The following is a 21,815-nucleotide window of genomic DNA, read 5'->3' as shown; positions in this document are numbered from 1 at the left end:
CTGTTTGCTCAGTCATTGGAGGAGGAGAAGGAATACTGGAATACTAGCCTGGAACACTGAACTACTAATTTTTTTAAAAGATTGAGCATATATAAATTCAATAAATCCTAAAACTTGGGTTTTAAAGAAATCTAACAGAGTACAAAGCATTACTACAGGGCCTTGAAAAAGTATTCATACCACTTGAACTTTTCCACATTTTTTCATGTTACACCTACAAAATGTATTTTTATTGGGATTTTATGTGATAAACCAACACAAAGTAGCGAGTAATTGTGAAGTGAAAAGAAAATGATACATGATTTTCAAATTTTTTAAGAAATAAAAATCTGAAAGTGTGGCATGCATTTGTATTCAGCCCCCTGTACTCTGATACCCCTAAATAACATCCAGTGTTACCAATTGCCTTCAAAGGTCACTAAATTAGCAAATAGAGTCCACCTGTGTGTAATTTATTCTCAGTATAACTATGACTGTTTTGTGAAGACCTCAGAGGTTTGTTAGAGAACATTAGTGATCAAACAGCATCATGATAACCAAGGAACACACCAGACAGGTCAGGGATAAAGCTGTGGAGAAATGTAAAGCAGGGTTAGGCTATAAAAAAATATCCCAAGCTATGAACACCTGGACGAAGGGAGGGGAAATTATGTTAAAATGCTATTTGTCGACTACAGTTCAGCATTTAACACTATCATTCCCTCCCTACTCACTACTAAGTTGGGAGATCTAGGACTGCATACATCCCTGTGCGACTGGATCTCCAACTTCCTAACAGACAGACCACAATCAGTACGGGTGGGCAACTGCGCCTCATCCACCCTCACCCTCAGCACTGGAGCTCCTCAGGGTTGTGTCCTAAGCCCCCTGCTCTACTCACTGTACACCTACGACTGCACAGCCACTTCCAGCTCTAACACCATTGTCAAGTTTGCTGACGACACCGTTGTCGTGGGTCTGATCTCGAACAACGACGAGAGGGCCTACCTGGAGGAGATTAAACACCTGGAAAACTGGTGCCAGGAAAATAATCTCCTCCTAAACGTCAGTAAGACAAAGGAGCTGATCGTGGATTGCAGCAAGAAGCAGGAGTGGCACTACCAACCTGTGAGGATCAGTGGAACCACGGTGGAGAGAGTAGATAGTTTCAGGTACCTTGGTGTTCACATCTCGCAGGACCTGTCCTGGTCCCGCCATACCAGCTCCCTGGCAAAGAAGGCTCGTCAGCGTCTTTACCACCTCAGACGCCTAAGGGACTTCAGACTGCCCTCCAAGGTACTGCGGAACTTCTACACCTGCACTATCGAGAGCATCCTCACGGGGAACATCACAGTCTGGTTTGGAAATAGCACCAAGCAGGACAGACAAGCACTCCAAAGGGTAGTGCGTTCAGCAGAGCGCATCACTCACTCGGAACTTCCTGACCTGCAGACCACCTACTACAAGCGGTGCCAAACCAAGGCCAGGAAAATTGTGAAGGACCCCACCCATCCCAACAATAGACTCTTCTCTCTGTTGAGGTCAGGGAGGCGCTTCCGCTCCCTGAAGGCCAAGACAGAGAGGCTGAAGAGGAGCTTCTTCCCACAGGCCATTCGGGCCCTGAATCAGGGAAACTGATAAACTGTGGGGACCACCACTACCACCACGTAACATGACTGTATATCTGTACATCTGTATATATAGATTTAGATTTATACTCAATTAACCTGTTACAACAACTGTAGATATGGTACTATACAATGGATCTGTACATTCTGTAGATTGTGTACATATATACTCAACCATATACATTGTACATTGTGTATATAATCATAATATACATATATTGTACATACATTGTTAATATATTTTTGTACATACATAGAATATATATTTATCTGTATATATATTTTTTTCTCTATGCACCCCTGGTTCTCTTCCTCAGTTTGGACAGAGCACTCTCCACCATTTCACTGCGTGTTGTACTGTGTATGACTATGTATGTGACAAATAAACCAAACTTGAACTTGAACTTGAACTTGAACTTGAACTTGAACATCTCACGGAGCAATCCATCATCATCATCATGTTCAATCCATTATCCGAAAATGGAAGGAGTATGGCACAACCGCAAACCTACCAAGACATGGTCGTCCACCTAAACTGACAGCCCAGGCAAAGAGAGCACTACTCAGAGAAGCAGCCAAGAGGCCCATGGTCACTCTGGAGGAGCTGCAGAGATCCACAGCTCAGGTGGGACAATCTGTCCTCAGGACAACTATTAGCCGTGTACTCCACAAATCTGGCCTTTATAGAAGAGTACCAAGAAGAAAGCCATTTTTAAAAGCAAGCTATAATAAGTCTCGTTTTCAGTTCGCCACAAGCCATGTAGGGGACACAGCAAACATCTGGAAGAAGGTGCTCTGGTCAGATGAGACCAAAGTTGAACTTTTTGGCCTAAATGCAAAATGCTATGTGTGGTGGAAAACTAACACTGAACATCACCCTGAACACACCATCCCCACCTTTAAACATGGTGGTGGCAGCATCATGCTGTGGGGATGCTTTTCTTCAGCAGGGACAGGGAAGCTGGTCAGAGTTGATGGGAAGATGGATGGAGTTAAATACAGGATCCTGGAGGAAAACCTGTTAGAGGCTGCAAAAGACTTGGAACTGGGGCCGAGGTTCACCTTCCAGCAGGACAATGACCCTAAACATACAGCCAGAGCTACAATGGAATGGTTTAGATCAAAGTACAATCATGTGTTAGAATGGCCCAGTCAAAGTCCAGACCTAAATCCCATTGAGAATCTGTGGCAAGATGCTCTCCATCCAATCTGACTGAGCTTGAGTCATTTTGCAAAGAAGAATGGGCAAAGATTGCAGCCTGGAGATGTGCAAAGCTGGTAGAGATGTACCCCAAAAGACTTGCAGCTGTAATTGCAGTAAAATGTGGTCCCACAAAGTACTGAGTCAGGGGGGCTGAATACAAATGCATGCTACACTTTGCAGATTTTTATTTATTAAAAAATTTGAAAACCATGTATCATTTTCTTTTCACTTCACAATTACTTGCTACTTTGTGTTCATTTATCACATAAAGTCCCAATAAAATACATTTAAGTTTGTAGGTGTAACTGGAAAAGTTCAAGGGGTATGAATACTTTTTCAAGGCCCTGTATGTAGATTGATTGTTTTGCTAAATGTCCTATTCACAACAAGTTGCTTATTCTGTGGGTGGTCGAGTTACATGCAAGCGTGCATAGCATCCCATCATGTTTCCAGGGCAACGGGCGCAATTCCGAGCATGATTCTAAAATTAGACTTTACTTAAAATCTGGGTTTTTCTTGAATTTAAAACTATTATAGTTCATGCACAAACATCACGATGCTTAGCTGTGTAATGGCATTACCACAACACCCTGATGGGCTTCTGGATCTACTACACTGAGTCCTGTGTGACCACCAGACAGTGCTTACAGCTGCTCCCAGCAGCCATGCCTACCTTGTGGCCCCTCCCAGGGCCCTTTTCTCCACAGCGCCTACCACATGCTGATATGCAGATGAGGGGTGTGTCTGCCCAACTCCCTGTTCTTATGGTCACTCCCCCAAAGAATATTTAGCATTTAAATAGTGAACATTTGATCTCACTGCTCTTCCCATCCTTGGGTCCTGCATATTGTTTTGTAATCGTACTCAGAGGAGGCTTGACCCCTTACACAGATGCAACCAGGAGATCACAGACCAATACTCAACATAATCAGGAGACCACAGATCAATACTCAACATGACCAGAAGACCACAGACCAATACTCAACATGACCAGAAGACCACAAACCGATACTCAACATGACCAGGAGACCACAGACCAATACTCAACATGACCAGGAGACCACAGACCAATACTCAACATGACCAGGAGACCACAAACCGATACTCAACATGACCAGGAGACCACAGATCAATACTCAACATGACCAGGAGACCACAAACTGATACTCAACATGACCAGGAGACCACAGATCAATACTCAACATGACCAGGAGACCACAAACTGATACTCAACATGACCAGGAGACCACAAACTGATACTCAACATGACCAGGAGACCACAGATCAATACTCAACATGACCAGGAGACCACAAACTGATACTCAACATGACCAGGAGACCACAGATCAATACTCAACATGACCAGGAGACCACAAACTGATACTCAACATGACCAGGAGACCACAAACTGATACTCAACATGACCAGGAGACCACAGATCAATACTCAACATGACCAGGAGACCACAGACCAATACTCAACATGACCAGGAGACCACAGACCAATACTCAACATTCAAGTGTCTCATTCAAACCAGAATAATTAGTTTTTTACAATCATGTAAAGATGTTTGTTAATCAACCAAGTGCTGTAGTGGTTAATCTGACAAGCACTTATTCCGGCAACATTTCCGATCGATGTCTTAGCTGAGAGCACGTCCAAGGTTCCACGTCATCCACAGCGAATGCAACGCCATGAAACAAGCAGCCAGGTCCGAAGTTATCAGCGTGACTTTGCCATGCCTGTCCTGACAACAACACAGTAGGCGGGGAGACAGGAAGGAAGCGTTCCCCTGCAAGGAAGACCACCAGGGGTGTTTCTAGCCTCTTCTACCCAGGACTGCTGATGAGCAGTGTGTGTGTGTCTGTGTGTGTCTGTGTGTGTCTGTGTTGAATATGTGTCTCATTAAAAATGTAACTGTGACCTTCCCTCAAGGTTTTAACTCTCAGGCTTTATATAAACACTCCCCTGTTTACATAAACGTGCGGATGATTGGGCACGCTCACTTCTAACAGACCTCACGGCATAAGGAAGCGGACGTTTGTCTAGGCCGAGCTAAAGCTCGCCAAGAAACACGTCCCAACCGCACCGCCGAGAGAAGAGACATAGAAACAGGCCTCGTCCATTCTGCTTTCAGGAGTGTTCTGCATTGTGTAAAGTGCTGACTGACGCATGAAATCAGTTAATAGATCATTAAACGGAGAGCTTCATGTTTCCATCTCGCAAGGACACACAAAGCTGGAGGCAGAAACTAGGCGCCCTGGTTTCGCAGCAACACGTTTGCAAGCCCCACGCGGCGATGGGAAGTCCAGCCTCGTCTTACCTCGATGAGGAAGTCCCCGGTGCGGAGGCCAGCCTGCCAAGCCACCCCACCTTCATCCACCGACTCCAGGTACTGCAGGGCAGGGAAGGCGGGTGTGGGTGTGAACTCCTCTATCGGGGTGTCCGCTAGCAGGGCAGGCAGGAAGCGGAGGGAGGGAGAGAGAGAGGTTACTGCACAAGCCCGGGCCGCTGCAGGAGCAGGGCTCGGGCGCGCACCGGAGAGCCACAGCTGCTGCACACTCGGATGTTTGGCCGCGTTGGCCAATCAGGTCGCTATAATGCCTCTAAATGGGCTGGGTCAGGTGACTCAGAGCTGGAGACACAAAACTCTGTCGCAAATGATGCCTGACGATGTTGGAATAATCGGTGCTCCATACGTAGGAGCAAAGCACCGTTAAAGAAGGCTACAGCTGTTTCTCAGTAAACTGAATTCAATTCTGCATGGGTAACTAGCCCCAGCAAGCACCTCCACATAAGAAATGCATCACCCAGAAATGCCCGCACTGTGTATAACAAAGCCATACTAGTAGGAGCCCATTAGCAATATGCAAATGTATGCAAATGAAACCATGCTAAATGATCCCCAATGGCTTTCACTCCCTGTCCTCCCTGGCCACATAAGTGTTTGGGAGTGAGATTTTACTTTACATAGTGAAATGTTTGTTTGTTTGTTTGTTTATGTTTCAGGACAGTGTGTGCTACCACAGGGACAGAGACAATGAAGGTTTCCAAAGACAGACCAAAGGACAGGTGTGACTTTAACGGGTACACAGGACAGGTGCGGGTTTAACAGGTACACACAACAGGTGTGACTTTAACGGGTACGCAGGACAGGTGCGGGTTTAACAGGTACACACGACAGGTGTGACTTTAACGGGTACGCAGGACAGGTGCGGGTTTAACAGGTACACACGACAGGTGTGACTTTAATGGCTACAAAGAACAGGTGCAACTTTAACAGCTACACAAAAAACCCAGCAGTGCGCTCCAGAAGCAAAACAAAAGCGTGACGAGTGCACTCGGCAGACAAGCGGGGATGATGAGGGGCCCTCGTGACCCGACGACTGCCTCTGGAGGCCAGGGGGTGCCGGGCTGGCTTCAGAGCTACCCTCCGTGCCTGACTGCTGCACTCAGCTCCTGGTCTGTAGCCCTACCCTTCTGGCTACACCGCACTGCACACTAGGCTGGTCAGGACCCATTCTACCAGAGTGCTGCAGCTCACCTGTCAGCCACTCAGTAGCATGGAGAAAAACTTCTTGCGCATGGGACTTTTGTTATGATTCCGCATTTACAGCACAACATAGTAACGTGTTTGTTCTGCTTCTTTTCATGAGCTCCATTTTTAGTCCATTTTCATCATTCAGCATTTGCTCTTATCCAGAGCAATGCACATATCTTTCTTAGTAAGGCTCCCAGGGAGTTAATGACCTCATCATGACCTCGATGGCGCTCACGCCTTTCTCCGCCTGGTGAGCTGCACGTGGATTCTAAAACCAGTGCCATCTGCTGAAGGCCTTGAATGTAGGTTGGAACAAATAAAGTCAAAGTTTGTTTTGTAAAGCGAGTGTTGCACCTTTTTCTCGACAAAGCACTGCCATGCTCATCAAACAAGCACCGGTTTAGCACTTCAGAAATAGTGTGTCTGACATCTCCATAGTGACGTCTCAGTCAAACTAACAGCAGTGTATTATGCTTGTGCTGAAATGTGGGAGGGTGAAAAACTGAATTGGGAGTTTCAGCAGAAACTGTTTCAGGCCGAGTGCAGTCTTTAGGCAACGATGTCCCTATTGCCACACACACACAGAGAGAGAGAGAGAGAGAGAGAGAGAGAGAAACACATGGACCGAGAGAACTGAGGGCTTGTGTTTACAATCCACATAAATGACAATAAAGCTAAAAAAAAATGATTCAAACAGACATATGTACAAGCTAAATAAGTTATTGTATGGATGTTAATAACGTTGTTGCGCACACTGATATGCATGCAGGGGAGGATCGTATCCAGTCGACACTACAGGTACACTTCTGGAGTGATGGGGTATACGGGACTCGCGGCATTTCTGTGGGGGTGGGTCAAAAGCACACACACCACACACAGTTTACTCGGTAACGATGAGCTTATCACAGGCACGAGGGTGTAAACATGAGGCGGAGAACAGGCGTGTGGCATTCTAAAAAGAAAGCAAGCAAGAAAACAAAAACAAAACAAAACAAGGAAGCTTGCGAGAAAGATCCACAGAGGAGGGTCTGTGTCCTACCTTTCGCCCCTCGCAGCACAAACCCGAATCCCTCATTATCCTTCTTCTGCAGCAGCACGGTCTTTTCGTCAATAACGCAGTCGCTGTGGAGAAAATCCCGTGCGCAGCGCCCGTTATTACACCCTGCCATCCTCATCATCGCAGCAGCTGCGCGCGCGGAGCGATGCTTCATCGTGCCAGGCGTCGGCTGAGAGGAATTCATCATCCGCGGTGCGAGTCACACGGTCGGCGAGTACGTCTCCGGGAAAACGGCACCTGCGACTGTCAGGCTCTTAAGCCGCGCAGGAGGCACGGGCCGGTACCGGCGAGGCGCGCTGGCGCAAGCGTGAGACATCACCGCCCGATGGAGGATGGAAATGGCAAGAGGGAAACATGAGAGCCAGTCTTGGTTGGTATGAGCGAGCGAGAGAGAGAGAGAGAGAGAGAGAGAGAGTGTGTGTGTGTGTGTGTGTGTGTGTGTGCGGGCGTGCACGGCACTACTGGATGGGAGAGTAACTTAAAATAATCTTATCGATTACAGAATCTACACCGAAGACGTGAAGACGTGAAAATATGGTTATGTACGCGTGTGAACAGGATACTATCATTTTAGGCTCTCAGCTAGCCATGTTTTGTTTTGATCGCGTCATACTTTTAGTATTACATAATACTGGATGCAAAATCATTCCGTGGTCGAGGGTTTCTCAGTAGTCGCGCGGACCGTGCGCTTTGCTCAGATTATTTAACGGATTTGCTGATTCCAGTTGCGCTCATTCATGCAGTCATCTTAAGGTCTGAGCGCGCATTTAGATTCAGGAGTACGCACTCTAAACGCAGTACACCTTATTCTGACGAGCTGTCTCATCTCCTGGAATTGTCCAGTCGTAGCGCACAGAGCAGACGCAGCATGGCAGACCCACGTAGCCATATGGGTTATGCACCAAATAAAGTGGTTACTTTTGGCGATATGCTGGGTTCGTATACTACCATAAAAGCAGGTGTGTGCAATTTATATCACAACTACAATAAAGCGTTACGTGCATTAATGCTTACTTATACATCTTTTAAAAAAACACAAAAAGCAGATACCTGAAACCTGACGTAATGGTGATGTGCGCATGCGCAGCAACCATTGCTAGGGGATTATATACCCAGAACAGTCGTAGAGAAGTTGACATGTAAGTAGTTTTAGGTAGGGATATTATGAGGAATATTATACCAGCAATTCTGTTCATGTTTCATAAATAAAAATACAACAAACAGCAACTCCATTTTTACGTTAAACACATATATTACGAAACATATCAGTCAAATAATGTAAGAATATGTCCTCATATAAGTAGATAAAACAGACTTTGGACACTAGGAAGGAACTGATTTTCCTCTGCTGATCGTTGGTTGGTTGCTTTATGCAGCAGGTTGTGATGATGGAAGAATTATTTCTTCCTGAACCCTGAATAAAAGTAGGAGATCGAATGGACAATCACCTGGAAGAATTGTGGGTGTTGGGTATCTATCTATCTTAAAACAGGAGGCTCCCAAGACCAAGAGGATGTAAAGTTCTCTCAGAAATGCAGTGTGTCTAATTGTAATGAATTTGTATAGTATTTATTATATACTGCATGTACAATGTGCACATTGCAATAAAATAATAAAGTAGGTAATACATGGGTAAACTATACACTTTTATATATAGAAGTGAACTGTATGGAGGAACGCTGTGACTCTCCAGACCGGATTATGCATGTGAAAGAACAGCAAGGCAGTGTGGTCCGATTCACTGGTTCTCAAGGCAGTTAAGCTTCCGGGTGAAATCTTGGTGAGCAAAACACCAATCAGAGGTCAACAAGCACTTCTAGAGAAATTTACACAGGCTTGGAATCCCATACCAGCAATATAGCTGATTAAACTTGTGTACGTCTGTCAGTAAAGCTGCAATTGATGTAGCTGTTTTTGTAGAGTAAACAAAATGATGTGACGTGTGAGATGGGAAAGTTTGGACTAGACATAATCGGCCTTACATCCATACAGAGTAGGGACTCTGGTACAAAATCTTTGGAATAAGGCTCTACTACTGTGGAGTTCCCACAGGAGATATGGCCCCAGGCAGGGGGCCTTGGAGTTCATCCCAGTGGACAAGAAGATTGCCTCATTGAGACTGCGAGTCTCAGAGAGGAAAACTCTTACTGTGTGTGTGTATACCAAACAGCAAGCATTCGGTCTTCTTGGAAAAGGTGGGACAGGTGCTTGAGAGTGTGCCACATATTGACTCCACGCCCATGTTGGAAACGACATGGAGATTCCTGAAGGCACGTGATTGGGAACTCCACCCTCCCTGGTCTGAGTGGGATAATGTTATTAGACTTCTCTGCAAGACATGGAATGTCAATAAGGGTACTTAGTATCAGAGCACCTTGGGATTTTGCAATTGTGTCAGATGACTTGAGGCCATGTACTGGACGCCCAGGTGAAGAGTGGAGCAGAGCTATCAACTAATCACCACTTGGTAATGAGCTGGATACATCAAAAAGGGTTTCAGCCAGAAAAGCTTTCCAGATGGCCTGGAAATGTCTGGTGGATCACTCTGTGAGAGTTTATTTCAACTTCTCTCTCTAACAGGGCTTCTGCGAAGTAAGGAAGGGGACATTACATCTGAATGAGCGATGATCTAATCCTGAATGAACCTTGTTCTAATCCTGAATGAGCCATTTTCTAATCCAGCAGCAAGAAGCTGTGTCCAGAAGACTGTCGGTGGATGGAAAACCATCAAGTTGAAGAAAGAGGTTTTTTAAGTAGTGAGAGATCGCTAGAATTAATCGAGAGGTTTCATAGCAACAGAAGGGCTGCGGCCAAGCTAATTGCAGAAGAGAAAGATTGGTCCAGGAGGAAATTTGTAGAGACCATGGAAAAAGACTTTTGTGTGGCCTCAAATATGTTCTAGAAAACTATTCAGTACCTCAAGTGGGCAAGATAGATATCACCCAAGATGACCTGAGCAGGGGTGGGAAGTGCTGGTTTCTACTGGCGGTTTTCTTGAGTGGGTGGAGGAACACCAGTCAGGCCCATATATCAGAAGCCAATGTCCAGGTACCGGAGAGGAGATTCCACCTGATAGTTGAATTTAGGGTTTTTTGCTCAGCTCAAGGAATCATGGACCCTTTTCCCATCCCTTTTACATTTACAGCATTTTCTCTGGCACAGCTTTGTGAGGAATCATGGGAGTATGCCAAACCATACTACATTCGCTTTGTGGACTTGGAAAAGGCATATGTCCATGAACCAAAGCATCAGTTGTAGAAGGTCGTGCAGGATTGCAGAGTACATAAGTTGCTGCATCCTGTGGTCTTTGTATGAATGCACTAAAAGCAGTGTCTGCATTTTTGGTGTCGAGTTGGAGTCATTCAGGCTGTTATGCTCTGCCATGGGTGCATTTTGTCTCCACTCCTGTGTGTGGTTTTCATAGACAGGATATCAAGGCTCTGAAAGCTGGAGCAGTGTCTACTATGGAAGGCTAGAGGTGGCATCTCTGATGTCTACAGATGATGTTTTCCTTTTAGCAGCCTCTGAACCAGACCTTCAACATGCACTTGAATGCTTCCTGGGTGAATGTGAAGTGGCTAGAATGACAATCAGCTTCTCCCTGTCCAAGGTCATGGTACTCTCCTAGGAGAAAAACAGAATGCTCTATTCAGGGGAGAGGAGAAATCCTGCCTTTTGGGTTAGGGTTAGGGTTAAAATCTCAGGATAACAAGCTCCTCTTATGTATCTCAGGATTTTGGTCATGGGCGATGGAAAAAGGATGACTTTGACAAACAGATCAAGTCAGCGGCAGCAGTGCTGAGGTGTCTGAATCAGTCTGTGGTGGTGAAGGAAGAGCGTAGTCCTAAGACAAAGATCTCTGTGTACCAGTCAGTCTATGTCCCCATCCTCACCTTTGGTCATGAGGTAAAGGCAGTGACCAAAAAAAAAACTACCCTGTGAAAAGAAGTGTCAGAAATGAGACTTTTCCACAGCATTGCTGGACTCTCGTTTCGTGATAGGGTGTGGAGCTCTGCAAACAGCTGCCGCCCCTCAAGATTAAGAGGAACCAGTTGAGGGGTCTGGGAATCTCATAAAGATGCCCCCCCCACCACTCTGCTCCCTCTACAAATGTTCCAAGCGCATCCCACTGGCAGAGGCAAACACCGAACATGCTGGAAGGATTATATTTCACAGCTGGCCTGGGAGTGTCTGGATGTCCCACAGGAGGAGCTGGAATCTCTTGCAGGGAACAGAAAAATCTGGGTTGATCTTCTTAGCCTGCTACCACTGCCACTCTCACCAGGAAAGGCAGAAAGAAGATGAGATGAAAAGAGACAAAATCATGTTTATTTTTTTACTAAATGAATGTTGTTTACCAACGCCTAACAACAGAATGTCCACAATCAATTTGTCCAAGTTAATGAATGATGTCATTTTGCAGATATTAGCTCAAAGACAAATATTACTGAGAGCTGGCCTGTTATGTGACAACCTTTAGCTAGTCACAGATTTGCAACTACACCCAACATTCTCCTTCAAAGTCTCCATGCCTCTGAAGCTCGTTTTTGTCTCCTAAGAGCTGCACAACTGTGGCCTTGATATTTGGTGTCCATAGGACTCATTTTAATATAATAAAAACTTAGTAATTTTCATAATTCATCATTTTAAAATTTGAAAGTCAAAACAAAATATGCTAGCCTGATTCCTGCATGCTGAAGAGAGAAGTTCCTGGACTATCCCTAATCTATATTAGCAGGCACCGCATTGCTTTTCCGAACACATATCAAAACCAGTCCTGGACTATATTCATAGGGACTCTCCATTGAAAAATGTGTTTTTGGCTTAAGACTTTACAGTTGTTGACCTGTGCCGAGCAGCCATCGTGATTCTGGATGGAGTACAGTGTGTGTGAACATCCATGAGGACGTGGTAGCGACGCCTCGCTTAGTGCACAGACAGAAGATGGTCTTGACGGTCTTTTTGACCTCTCCAACTGTAACTACACCCTGACGAGCTGTATGCTGAGCCGAATGCCCTCAACAAGGAGAGCTGACTGCTGCAGAACAATGCCTGGTTACCATAGATACATAATTGGCTTTGGGGGAGAGGTAAATGTATGCGTGTATGCTGTAGTGTCATCATAGAGGTCATTAGCTAATTTCCCTCCCTGCACCGTTAAGATGCGCGTTTTTGCTTGCAATAGAATTCATGTCTGCAGGCTTTCTGAGTAAGCAATATCTCTTTGCTTTTTCTTGAACGATTCTTTATGATTTTCCCCGGTATTTGCAATGGGGAAAAAGTGCTCCTTAGTCACATGTTCACATGTGTATCAGTAGGTGTCAGTAAATCATTAAGCATTACATTCTGAATTTCTACAGTGAACAAAAGACACTAGGAGATATCACTGATCTCTCTGTGCCCTTTTGGAGCCAGGCCTACACCATTATTTAGCATTAACATTACTGAGACTAGCATGAACATTTCTTGTCTTGTACTAGACTTGTAGAGAGAACAGGAACAGGTGAGCATCACATAGTGCCCCCTGGGTAATGTAGTTTATATAGAGCCCAAATGTTGACGTGCCAGTAAGGCATACCAATGAATATCGGCCCACTTCATGCATTGATCCCTCCACCTCCACCCAATGTAGTTAGAGCCAATTGTACTGTGTCCTGTTGTAAAACACATCTAGCAGTGTTGGCTGAAGAATTCTCCATGGATCCTCCACACATGAATGAAGAGCATCGTGGAACCATTTAACATCTGACTATGAAGCTGGGCATCAGAGTGGTAGCATGAGTAGCACCGTAGACAGGAAAGGTTTTTTCCAGCACTAAAGTCTACAGTTGAGTCAAAGTCACCTGATACTGAAAATACATCTACATAAATGAGACTGCTGCATAAGTCTGCATAACTGCACACGTCTTGGGTCTAAGGTCCAGCATTCATTCCTTTCATTTTGACCGTGAATATGCACAATAAACGCATTTTCCTCATATGCTTATCAGCCAACGCGGTTGTGTTGCATCAACGAAGTCAGTTGTTTTATATCAAAATTTATGCTACTTTGGGCTGCGCTGCACCTAAAACTAGTTAAAACTACCTCGGAACGTTTAATCCGCAACATGCAAATAGTTGAAAAACAAAACCAGCTGCCGGTACGTTTATGAGAAGAGACACGCATGTCACAAAATGTGTTGCTAGTGCAAAAAATCATCAACGTAGGTGGAAAAATGAGGTATTTAGCGGTAAAGCCAAATGCTGTGGTCTTTGGACGCTCGCACAATGCCAGTAAAGTTGGTATTAAAGCTGATTCGTACTTCCAATGACGCGGAGATGCATGCACAGCAATGTTATGATCAATGAATGCAATGTGTGCAAGCTGCTCCTGAAGAGAACCACGAATGTGCTTCCATGGAAGTGTGGCCTGCAACAGGAAGTAGACTGCAATGCATCGCCATGGATTCTCTCGGTGTGTCTCCATGACAACGCTCTCTGAGCAAGGGGGTGTGTCTGCTGAGTGGGAGTTCAGACCATTACTTATAGAATTTTCCTTTGCTTTCTTTAAAATATCTTACACGTCAAATGCAAAAGGTTTGTCCCATCGCAAAAAAAAAAAAAAAAAGATTCCACTGTCTGCAGAAAAAACTGAAACAGGTCGACAATGACGTGGCTTTTCCGCGTAACTAAGCGTCACGCACCGCGCCCCTGCCGGTGTCCTGCGGCGGTGGAGCACGTGGTCTTTTGTTTACATTGCTCTGTCACGTTTGTTCTCGTATTTGCTTTCGCTGCGCCTCCCTCGGGTGGGGGGTGTCTTGTGCCTTATTGCCACAGCACCTGGGGGTTATTATATCATTATATTTAGCCTTATTTAAGCCTGTTTAGTGCGCGTGACTTTGTTGCAGCTCGTGCATGTTTGTTTTCGTTTTCGTTCTGTTTCGGTAAAACGCTTCAGTCGGAGACTCGCGTTTGCTTTCCCTTTTCGTGCTTGCACTTCACCGTATCCAGCCATTTGACCTCTTGAAGAGTCAAGCCAGCGCTATATAACAACAATCCACACCACTGATAAAGCTCAGCAACTCCCTCTAACTTATCAGCGCGTCTAGCAAACATTCTGTCAGCACCAACTCTTGGGGCACTTCGCAAAAACTACTGGGTTAAAAATGAGAAAAGTGTGCCCACTTCGGCCAAACGTGATCTCCGGTTACTTTACAGCACAGGCCGCTTTACAGTGTTGGGGACGGTAGCCTGGGCCTCGGCTATCAGAGCCATTTAACCAGCCGTCTGACAATCAAAGCTTTCACACTCCGCCCACCTTCTCCAGACAAATGTAAAAAGTAAACAGGTTTCTTTGTTTGTTTTGCTACAGTGTGAAACAGATATGATGTTTGATTAGGTGGTAGATGGCATCTGTAGTTTGTAGTAATCCTGAAAGCCGTGGCCCTACCTCGGAACGTTTAATCCGAAACATGCAATCAGTTGAAAAACAAAACCAGCTGCCGGTACGTTTATGAGAAGAGACACGCATGTCACAAAATATGTTGCTAGTGCAAAAAATCATCAACGTAAGTGGAAAAATGAGGTATTTAGCGCTAAAGCCAAACGCAGTGGTCTTTGGACGCTCGTACAATGTCAGTAAAGTTGGTATTAAAGCTGGTTCATGCTTCCAATGACGCGAGATGCATGCACAGCAATGTTATGATCGATGAATGCAATGTGTGCAAGCTGCTCCACGCGGTGTGGGAAAGAACAGTCGGCTAACGTGCCGCGCGCGGAGCATCTCCAGACGTTAAATTCCAAAAGGGACCAAAGAACTGCCCTTTGGGGCAACTTAAATAACGGAGTTGAAGAGGAAACTTTGAAGTGAGGATTAAATGTATTCAAAGACGCAAAACCTTTTTAAAACATTCAGGAAATTAAGAGCACACTAGAAAATAAGGATTAATCCCCTCATGGAATTAAAAAACCTAAACATTGTGAAGACTCCAATAACTATTAGATCTACGAATAACATGAATGTCTGCACTATGCAAAAACTCATAATCGATAATATTGGAGCACAAATATTGTTTTCAAACCAAAACAGTTTATCCTGAAACAAACACTGGGGGGAAAAATCTCCCATTAGATATACAGACTATATTCCCAACTTAACTCAGCAGAACAGTACACTTTGACATTAATGTCAAAAAAATGTACTTCTCAACTCCTGTAGGGTGTCTATTTAAAGACTAGATATTGTCTGAAGTACGAGGAGGGTAACGCTAAGTCGTGGAGCCCAGAGCCCTCGTCTATGGTCAGGAAAAGGAAAAGAACAACGACTATGACTCTTACCTGGATGCGTCGAAGCTGTCGTATGACCCCACGGTGTAGTGGCGAAAGAGCTTCCGTCGTTCAGATCGGTCTGCTCGCGCATCTGCAGAGTCAAGCCAAGATGTCCATGTTTACAGCCATGCAGGGAAAGGGCTTAATGTCCCAGAGCTACCAGCACACTGCAGAGAACTCATGCCAGACTTGTGAGTTCCTTTACCAAGCTGTCTGCATGGTTGATGAGACAGAACACATCATCACTACCATCACTGTCATCATTAACATGTTATTACTTAGCTTAACCACAAGCCTGAAGGTAATGAGATGGAAAGAAAGATTAAAAGAATAAATCATGCAGAAATTGCCTTCCAGCTACAGTAGAAGACCCAGGGGAATGAAAAAAGCCTTCTGCTCACAAATTGGTCAAACTGTGCGCCATATGTCCCAGAATCCCAGCAGCCATCCCTGGAGAGGACTGAATCATACAGCGTTGAGCCGATACTAACTGTACTTTAGGAAAAAATTCACGACTCTTTGTCCAGGAAACGCAACCAGCTTCAGTAGAATTAGCTGGAGCGTTGAGGTAAATTAAGCAACAACGGTTAAAGCTTTTCTGTGGTAAAAAGCACTGCGGTCAGCATGACATATTGACTGACTCGCCATCAGTGACGGACCGCAGGCACGAAGACGCTCTTGGGAGCGCGGGGGAGGCGGCTGGTTTGAGGACAGATACATATTGACCAGAGATGATGCAACCAGCGGAGTAGCTAACAAAAGGGCCCCTGGTTCACAGCCAATAAAAATGCCTAACCACCTCCAGGGAGCCCTTGCACTGGGTCATAACCGCCTCGGTTATGGAAGTGGGTTCACATAAGCTCAGGTGTTTGGGAAGGCAAATCCCAGAGCGCACACACACACACACACACACACACACACACACACACACAGCTTTCCTGCAGGACAAGCACTGCCAGGTGACGAGCTCTAATGGCACACTTTGTTTAGAGATAACAGTCGTTCGGGAACAAGAACACACCTGAAACTACTTTCTTCTAGCTAATGTATTCCCTGTTCACCACTACCGTAGGCTGGGACAGGTTTTTACACACCTCCGGCTTGTCTCTGTTTTCTGGTCAGAGATGCAGTTCTCAAGAGTTCAACATTTTTCATCAAGTCCGCACACAATCAATTAAGCTCAGAGGTGATTTGCACTCACAAAACACAAATCTAATCCTATATGAGGTCCCAGTGTTGCACCGGGGGAAAAAACGTACCTGAACATAAAACAAGAATACAGCGACAGGAATTGATCTAGGTGAATCCATATTATATAATATACAGATTAAAACTATAACCATTTCGGTTGTTGTATACATACATCCTCTTTTGCTGCAGTAAACACCATTTGTGAGCGCAGTATCACTTCACGGCTTCCTGGGGGGCCGTGCTCACTCGGCTGGCGGGTTTAAGGCCCCAGTCTGCACGGCCTGCCTCGTTCTCGTATATCTGACGTTCTCGGCTGTCAGGAGGCTGCGTGGGATTCAACACTTTTCCTCCTCCATCCCACTCGCTGCTTAGCGTCGCTTTGTTGTGCAGACAAACATTACGACATGTGCGTGATGCAGAAGGCCAGCTGTCTGCAGGTCTTTCTCCGTTAAGCCTCACCCTCCGCGCTTCAGCGGGGCATGGCCTGCTGCTGACCATACGCCTTACGCCTTTATTTGCAGCGTTTTCACTACACGTAAATAGAAAAGTAAAACTGAAGAGAAAATCACGGTGGTAAGCATGGGACACATTCATGAAGGCATACTGATGGTTGACAAGGCCCATTATTAACAATCAGTTTAACTTTGGTCTCATTTTTAGTACTTAAATATCAAAGCAGCAATTAACCCAAAATCTTGAATTTAACCCGAAACTGAACCTACAGTTCAAATACTGGACACCACGGTTAACCCACGGAACAAATACTGGACACCAGGGTTAAACTACAGATGAAGTACTGGACACCAGGGTTAACCTACGGCTCAAATACTGGACACCAGGGTTAACCTACGGCTCAAATACTGGACACCAGGGTTAACCCACGGAACAAATACTGGACACCAGGGTTAACCTACGGCTCAAATACTGGACACCACGGTTAACCCACGGAACAAATACTGGACACCAGGATTAACCTACGACTCAAATACTGGACACCAGGGTTAACCTACGGAACAAATACTGGACACCAGGGTTAACCTACGACTCAAATACTGGACACCAGGGTTAACCTACGGAACAAATACTGGACACCAGGGTTAACCTACGGCTCAAATACTGGACACCAGGGTTAACCTACGGCTCAAATACTGAACACCAGGGTTAACCTACGGCTCAAATACTGGACACCAGGGTTAACCTACGGAACAAATACTGGACACCAGGGTTAACACACGGAACAAATACTGGACACCAGGGTTAACCTACGGAACAAATACTGGACACCAGGGTTAACCTACGACTCAAATACTGGACACCAGGGTTAACCTACGACTCAAATACTGGACACCAGGGTTAACCTACGGAACAAATACTGGACACCAGGGTTAACCTACGACTCAAATACTGGACACCAGGGTTAACCTACGGAACAAATACTGGACACCAGGGTTAACACACGGAACAAATACTGGACACCAGGGTTAACCTACGGCTGGTGGCTGACCACCTAATAAAGATTAGCCACAGGCCTTTACTTAAAGCTTGGTGTTTTGATTCAACAGTCAGCAAATGTCTCTCTCTATCTTTTTCTCACTCTCTGCCTCTTTCTCACTCTCTCTCTCTCTGTCTCTCTCTAATGAAATACCCTGACGTTTTTCTGAGGCTGCTGCTGTGGAGTGCACGCAAACACACACATACACCCCCCCACACACACCCCCTACACACACACACCCCCCACACACACCCCCTACACACACACACACACACACACACACACACACACCCCCTACACACACACACAAATGCACACAGTCACACACACACACAGAGACCCACACACACGCACACACATGCGCATACACACCCACACACAACCAACCACCCACCCGCACATACGCACACACACGCACACAGTCCTGAAACACAGGCATGCCAGATAAATACATGCCAGATATGCACACACTCACAGTCAACACACAAGTATGTGCTTGTTCATACTCCAAAAAGAGGCACTTTGGTGCCAACTGTGATGGTAACAGTTGAAGTGAGGCATCATCACAGAGACATATATCTATAGGTCCCATTACTTAGTCCTGAGCAGACGTCAACATGATGCAAAAAGGACTTCTGACTTATCTCACAGATAATATACAACTAGCACCCTGTTAAGGCATCCGAGCGTAACGTGTCAATCAGTATTCAGCAGCTCAGATATAAAAGACACACACTGAAGTACAACTCACCCCATTACCCTCTCCATTAATAAATGATGCAGCCTATATTGTTTCCCATTTAGATCCCACTGAGCGAGATGGAAGCCAACAAGCCATCGGAAGACGTGCGAGTGGGAACGCGCTGTGACAAAGCTCCCAAAGTCAGGAGATGTAACAGCAATGCCACTCTGAGCAGCTTCACAGTCCAGTGGGGCACAGAACAGCGCACTCAGACAGTGTTTAAAACAGCAGTAGCACAACTAGTGTTTGTGCAAAATTAACCTTAAGGGATTGATTTGATTATTTTTTTTTTTTGCAGTTTCGTAAAAATGCAAAGCTGATACATCTTCGAGGCACTTTGCAAGATTTTCAAGCTTCACATCATCTTGCGCTCCATGGAGTGAGTATGTAATTTATGACGAGTGAATGTCTTACATGCAAATACTCACACATAACACGCACACTTGAGTCAGCATCAAAAAAACACATCAACAGTACGGCAGTCGGCTCAGACATGTAGAAACCCTACAGACTCTGCAATGCTCTACTCGAAAGCAAAGTTGTCACGGACATCTACAGTACCTCCAAAATGGACCTTCTTCCTGGATCTGGGGGTTTCATCCATCTGGTCTCCTCCTGCCTTTGAGCCCAGAGCTAATTGCAGGAAACAGTCCCCCAAAACAAAAGAGGGTGTAAGCACTTCTCTCTCGCTCGCTCTCTCTCTCTCTCTCTCCCTCCCTCCAACCCTGCCTCCCTACCCTAGCTCCACATAGCCCCAAACTTTCTCACTCCTTAAAACCCACACGAAGGTGAGAGTTAATCCTCGTCATCTTTGTGGAGAAGCATGAGGGCCAAGGCATTGAGGAGACCCTATCGTACACTCCGTTCTCCCTGCTATATGAGAGAGAAAAACACAGTGTGTGTGTGTGAGAGAGAGAGAGAGAGAGAGAGAGAGAGAGAGAGAGAGAGAGAGAGAGAGGGAGAAAGGGAAGGTACAAAACGAGAAAAAAATCTTGCTAAGGCCCACTCCTTAGCAACAGGGTTGTACAGTGTAGAGCATGTTTCCATGGAAATGTATCAATCAGGAATGTGCATGAGAGTGGCTCTGAAAGGTTGAAGAGACGGCAGCGTGGAGCGTGTGCTATTCTAAAGCCAGCAGCGGTGCAGGACATCGGCAGCAGTGGCGGCATGGCTCGGAATGCCACAGGAGCGCTCGGAACGCCACGGGAGCACTCGGAACGCCATGGCAGCATGGAGCCTATTCAAAGCACCTTTCCAGTACTCTGCTACAGCGCCTGGATGGGAGGAGTGGCGGAAGGTTGCTGAGAGTCCGCTAAAGGTCAACTAAACTGATAATTACCGCTAATACAACTCACGGTTCTCTTAAAGGACGCTGGAAATGTCATGTTTGAATCCAACATGCCTTCACATGGTGGAGAAGCAACACCAGCTTCTCAACACCTGCACACGTGTGGAGGTCGCGCCAGCTCCCCAAACACCTGCACACGTGTGGAGGTCGCGCCAGCTCCCCAAACACCTGCACACGTGTGGAGGTCACGCCAGCTCCCCAAACACCTGCACACGTGTGGAGGTCGCGCCAGCTCCCCAAACACCTGCACACGTGTGGAGGTCAGGCCAGCTCCCCAAACACCTGCACACGTGTGGAGGTCGCGCCAGCTCCCCAAACACCTGCACACGTGTGGAGGTCACACCAGCTCCCCAAATACCTGCACACATGTGGAGGTCACACCAGCTCCCCAAACACCTGCACACGTGTGGAGGTCACGCCAGCTCCCCAAACACCTGAGCAATCGCCTTTACTCCCTCCTGCTCCCCCACAGATGTCATCTAACAGAACCTGTGGCCTAACAGAACATGCAGCTAACAGAAAACCACCTCACATGAATCTGTAGGTAAATACGGTATAAATACAGTTTACAATATAAATACAGTATGCTTCTGCCTCGAACAGACATTGAACTCACAGCTCTTCCGGTCTGTAGTGATGGACATACTTCCTATGATGCACCACTCAAACCTTTATGTAAACAAATCCAGTAACTTTCAAAATACAGACTCTCCCAATTTCTTGCATACTTGCATATTTTGTGCATATATTACAATAATGCCATATATACATTTATGGAAATCCCACAAATTAGCAATTCCTAATAAACACCCAACATCAGGCGGAAGCACAAGGTACATCTTCTCGAGCACAAGCAGGGAGATGTTACAGTGGAGAAGCTGAGTCAGCCAAGCCTTCTCCCTGCTAAGCCAATGAGTCACCGAGGCCAAAGCCTGTCAGCCAATCACAGCTGCTGTTCGCCACAACTCCCGGTCTGTCTACAACAAGCTGCCACCGGCAGAATTTTGCAACACTACATACAGTTTGTTACAAGTGCAGACACACCGTATGATGTACTGTACGCAAGGGCCAGAAATAAGATTTAAAAAAGAGAGAGACATACGGCAAACTGCTGTATGTTAAGCTGAAATGGACACGTGCACTTTAGCTAACACATCTGAATCAGAGGCAGAAAAATCCAACAGAGACAAATCTATTGTTTTAGCCGACCTGCGCCCTGTATTCTAAATCAAAGGAACTCGAACACAGCACATGAATCTGGATTCAATCCCACTCCATTTTTCCTCTCTCTCTCTTTTTCTCTCTCTCTCTCTCACACACACACAC

The 21,815-nt window shown here is 45.8% G+C and overlaps 1 protein-coding gene across 1 annotated transcript in view; it reads right to left on the bottom strand.

Moving 5' to 3' along the window:
* shank2b (SH3 and multiple ankyrin repeat domains 2b) overlaps positions 1-21,815 on the bottom strand; it is an 80,509-nt gene that overhangs the window by 20,606 nt on the left and 38,088 nt on the right. Inside the window, exons 14-16 of the mRNA XM_027017187.2 lie at positions 15,726-15,807; positions 7,392-7,474; positions 5,135-5,259 (exon numbers count right to left, since the gene is read on the bottom strand). Coding sequence (XP_026872988.2) covers positions 5,135-5,259; positions 7,392-7,474; positions 15,726-15,807 — 290 coding nt within the window. The remainder of the gene's footprint in view (positions 1-5,134; positions 5,260-7,391; positions 7,475-15,725; positions 15,808-21,815) is intronic.

Source organism: Electrophorus electricus, chromosome 12 (assembly GCF_013358815.1).
Source record: "Electrophorus electricus isolate fEleEle1 chromosome 12, fEleEle1.pri, whole genome shotgun sequence".
Classification (NCBI taxonomy): domain Eukaryota; kingdom Metazoa; phylum Chordata; class Actinopteri; order Gymnotiformes; family Gymnotidae; genus Electrophorus; species Electrophorus electricus.
This window is presented reverse-complemented; position numbering and strand designations above follow the sequence as displayed.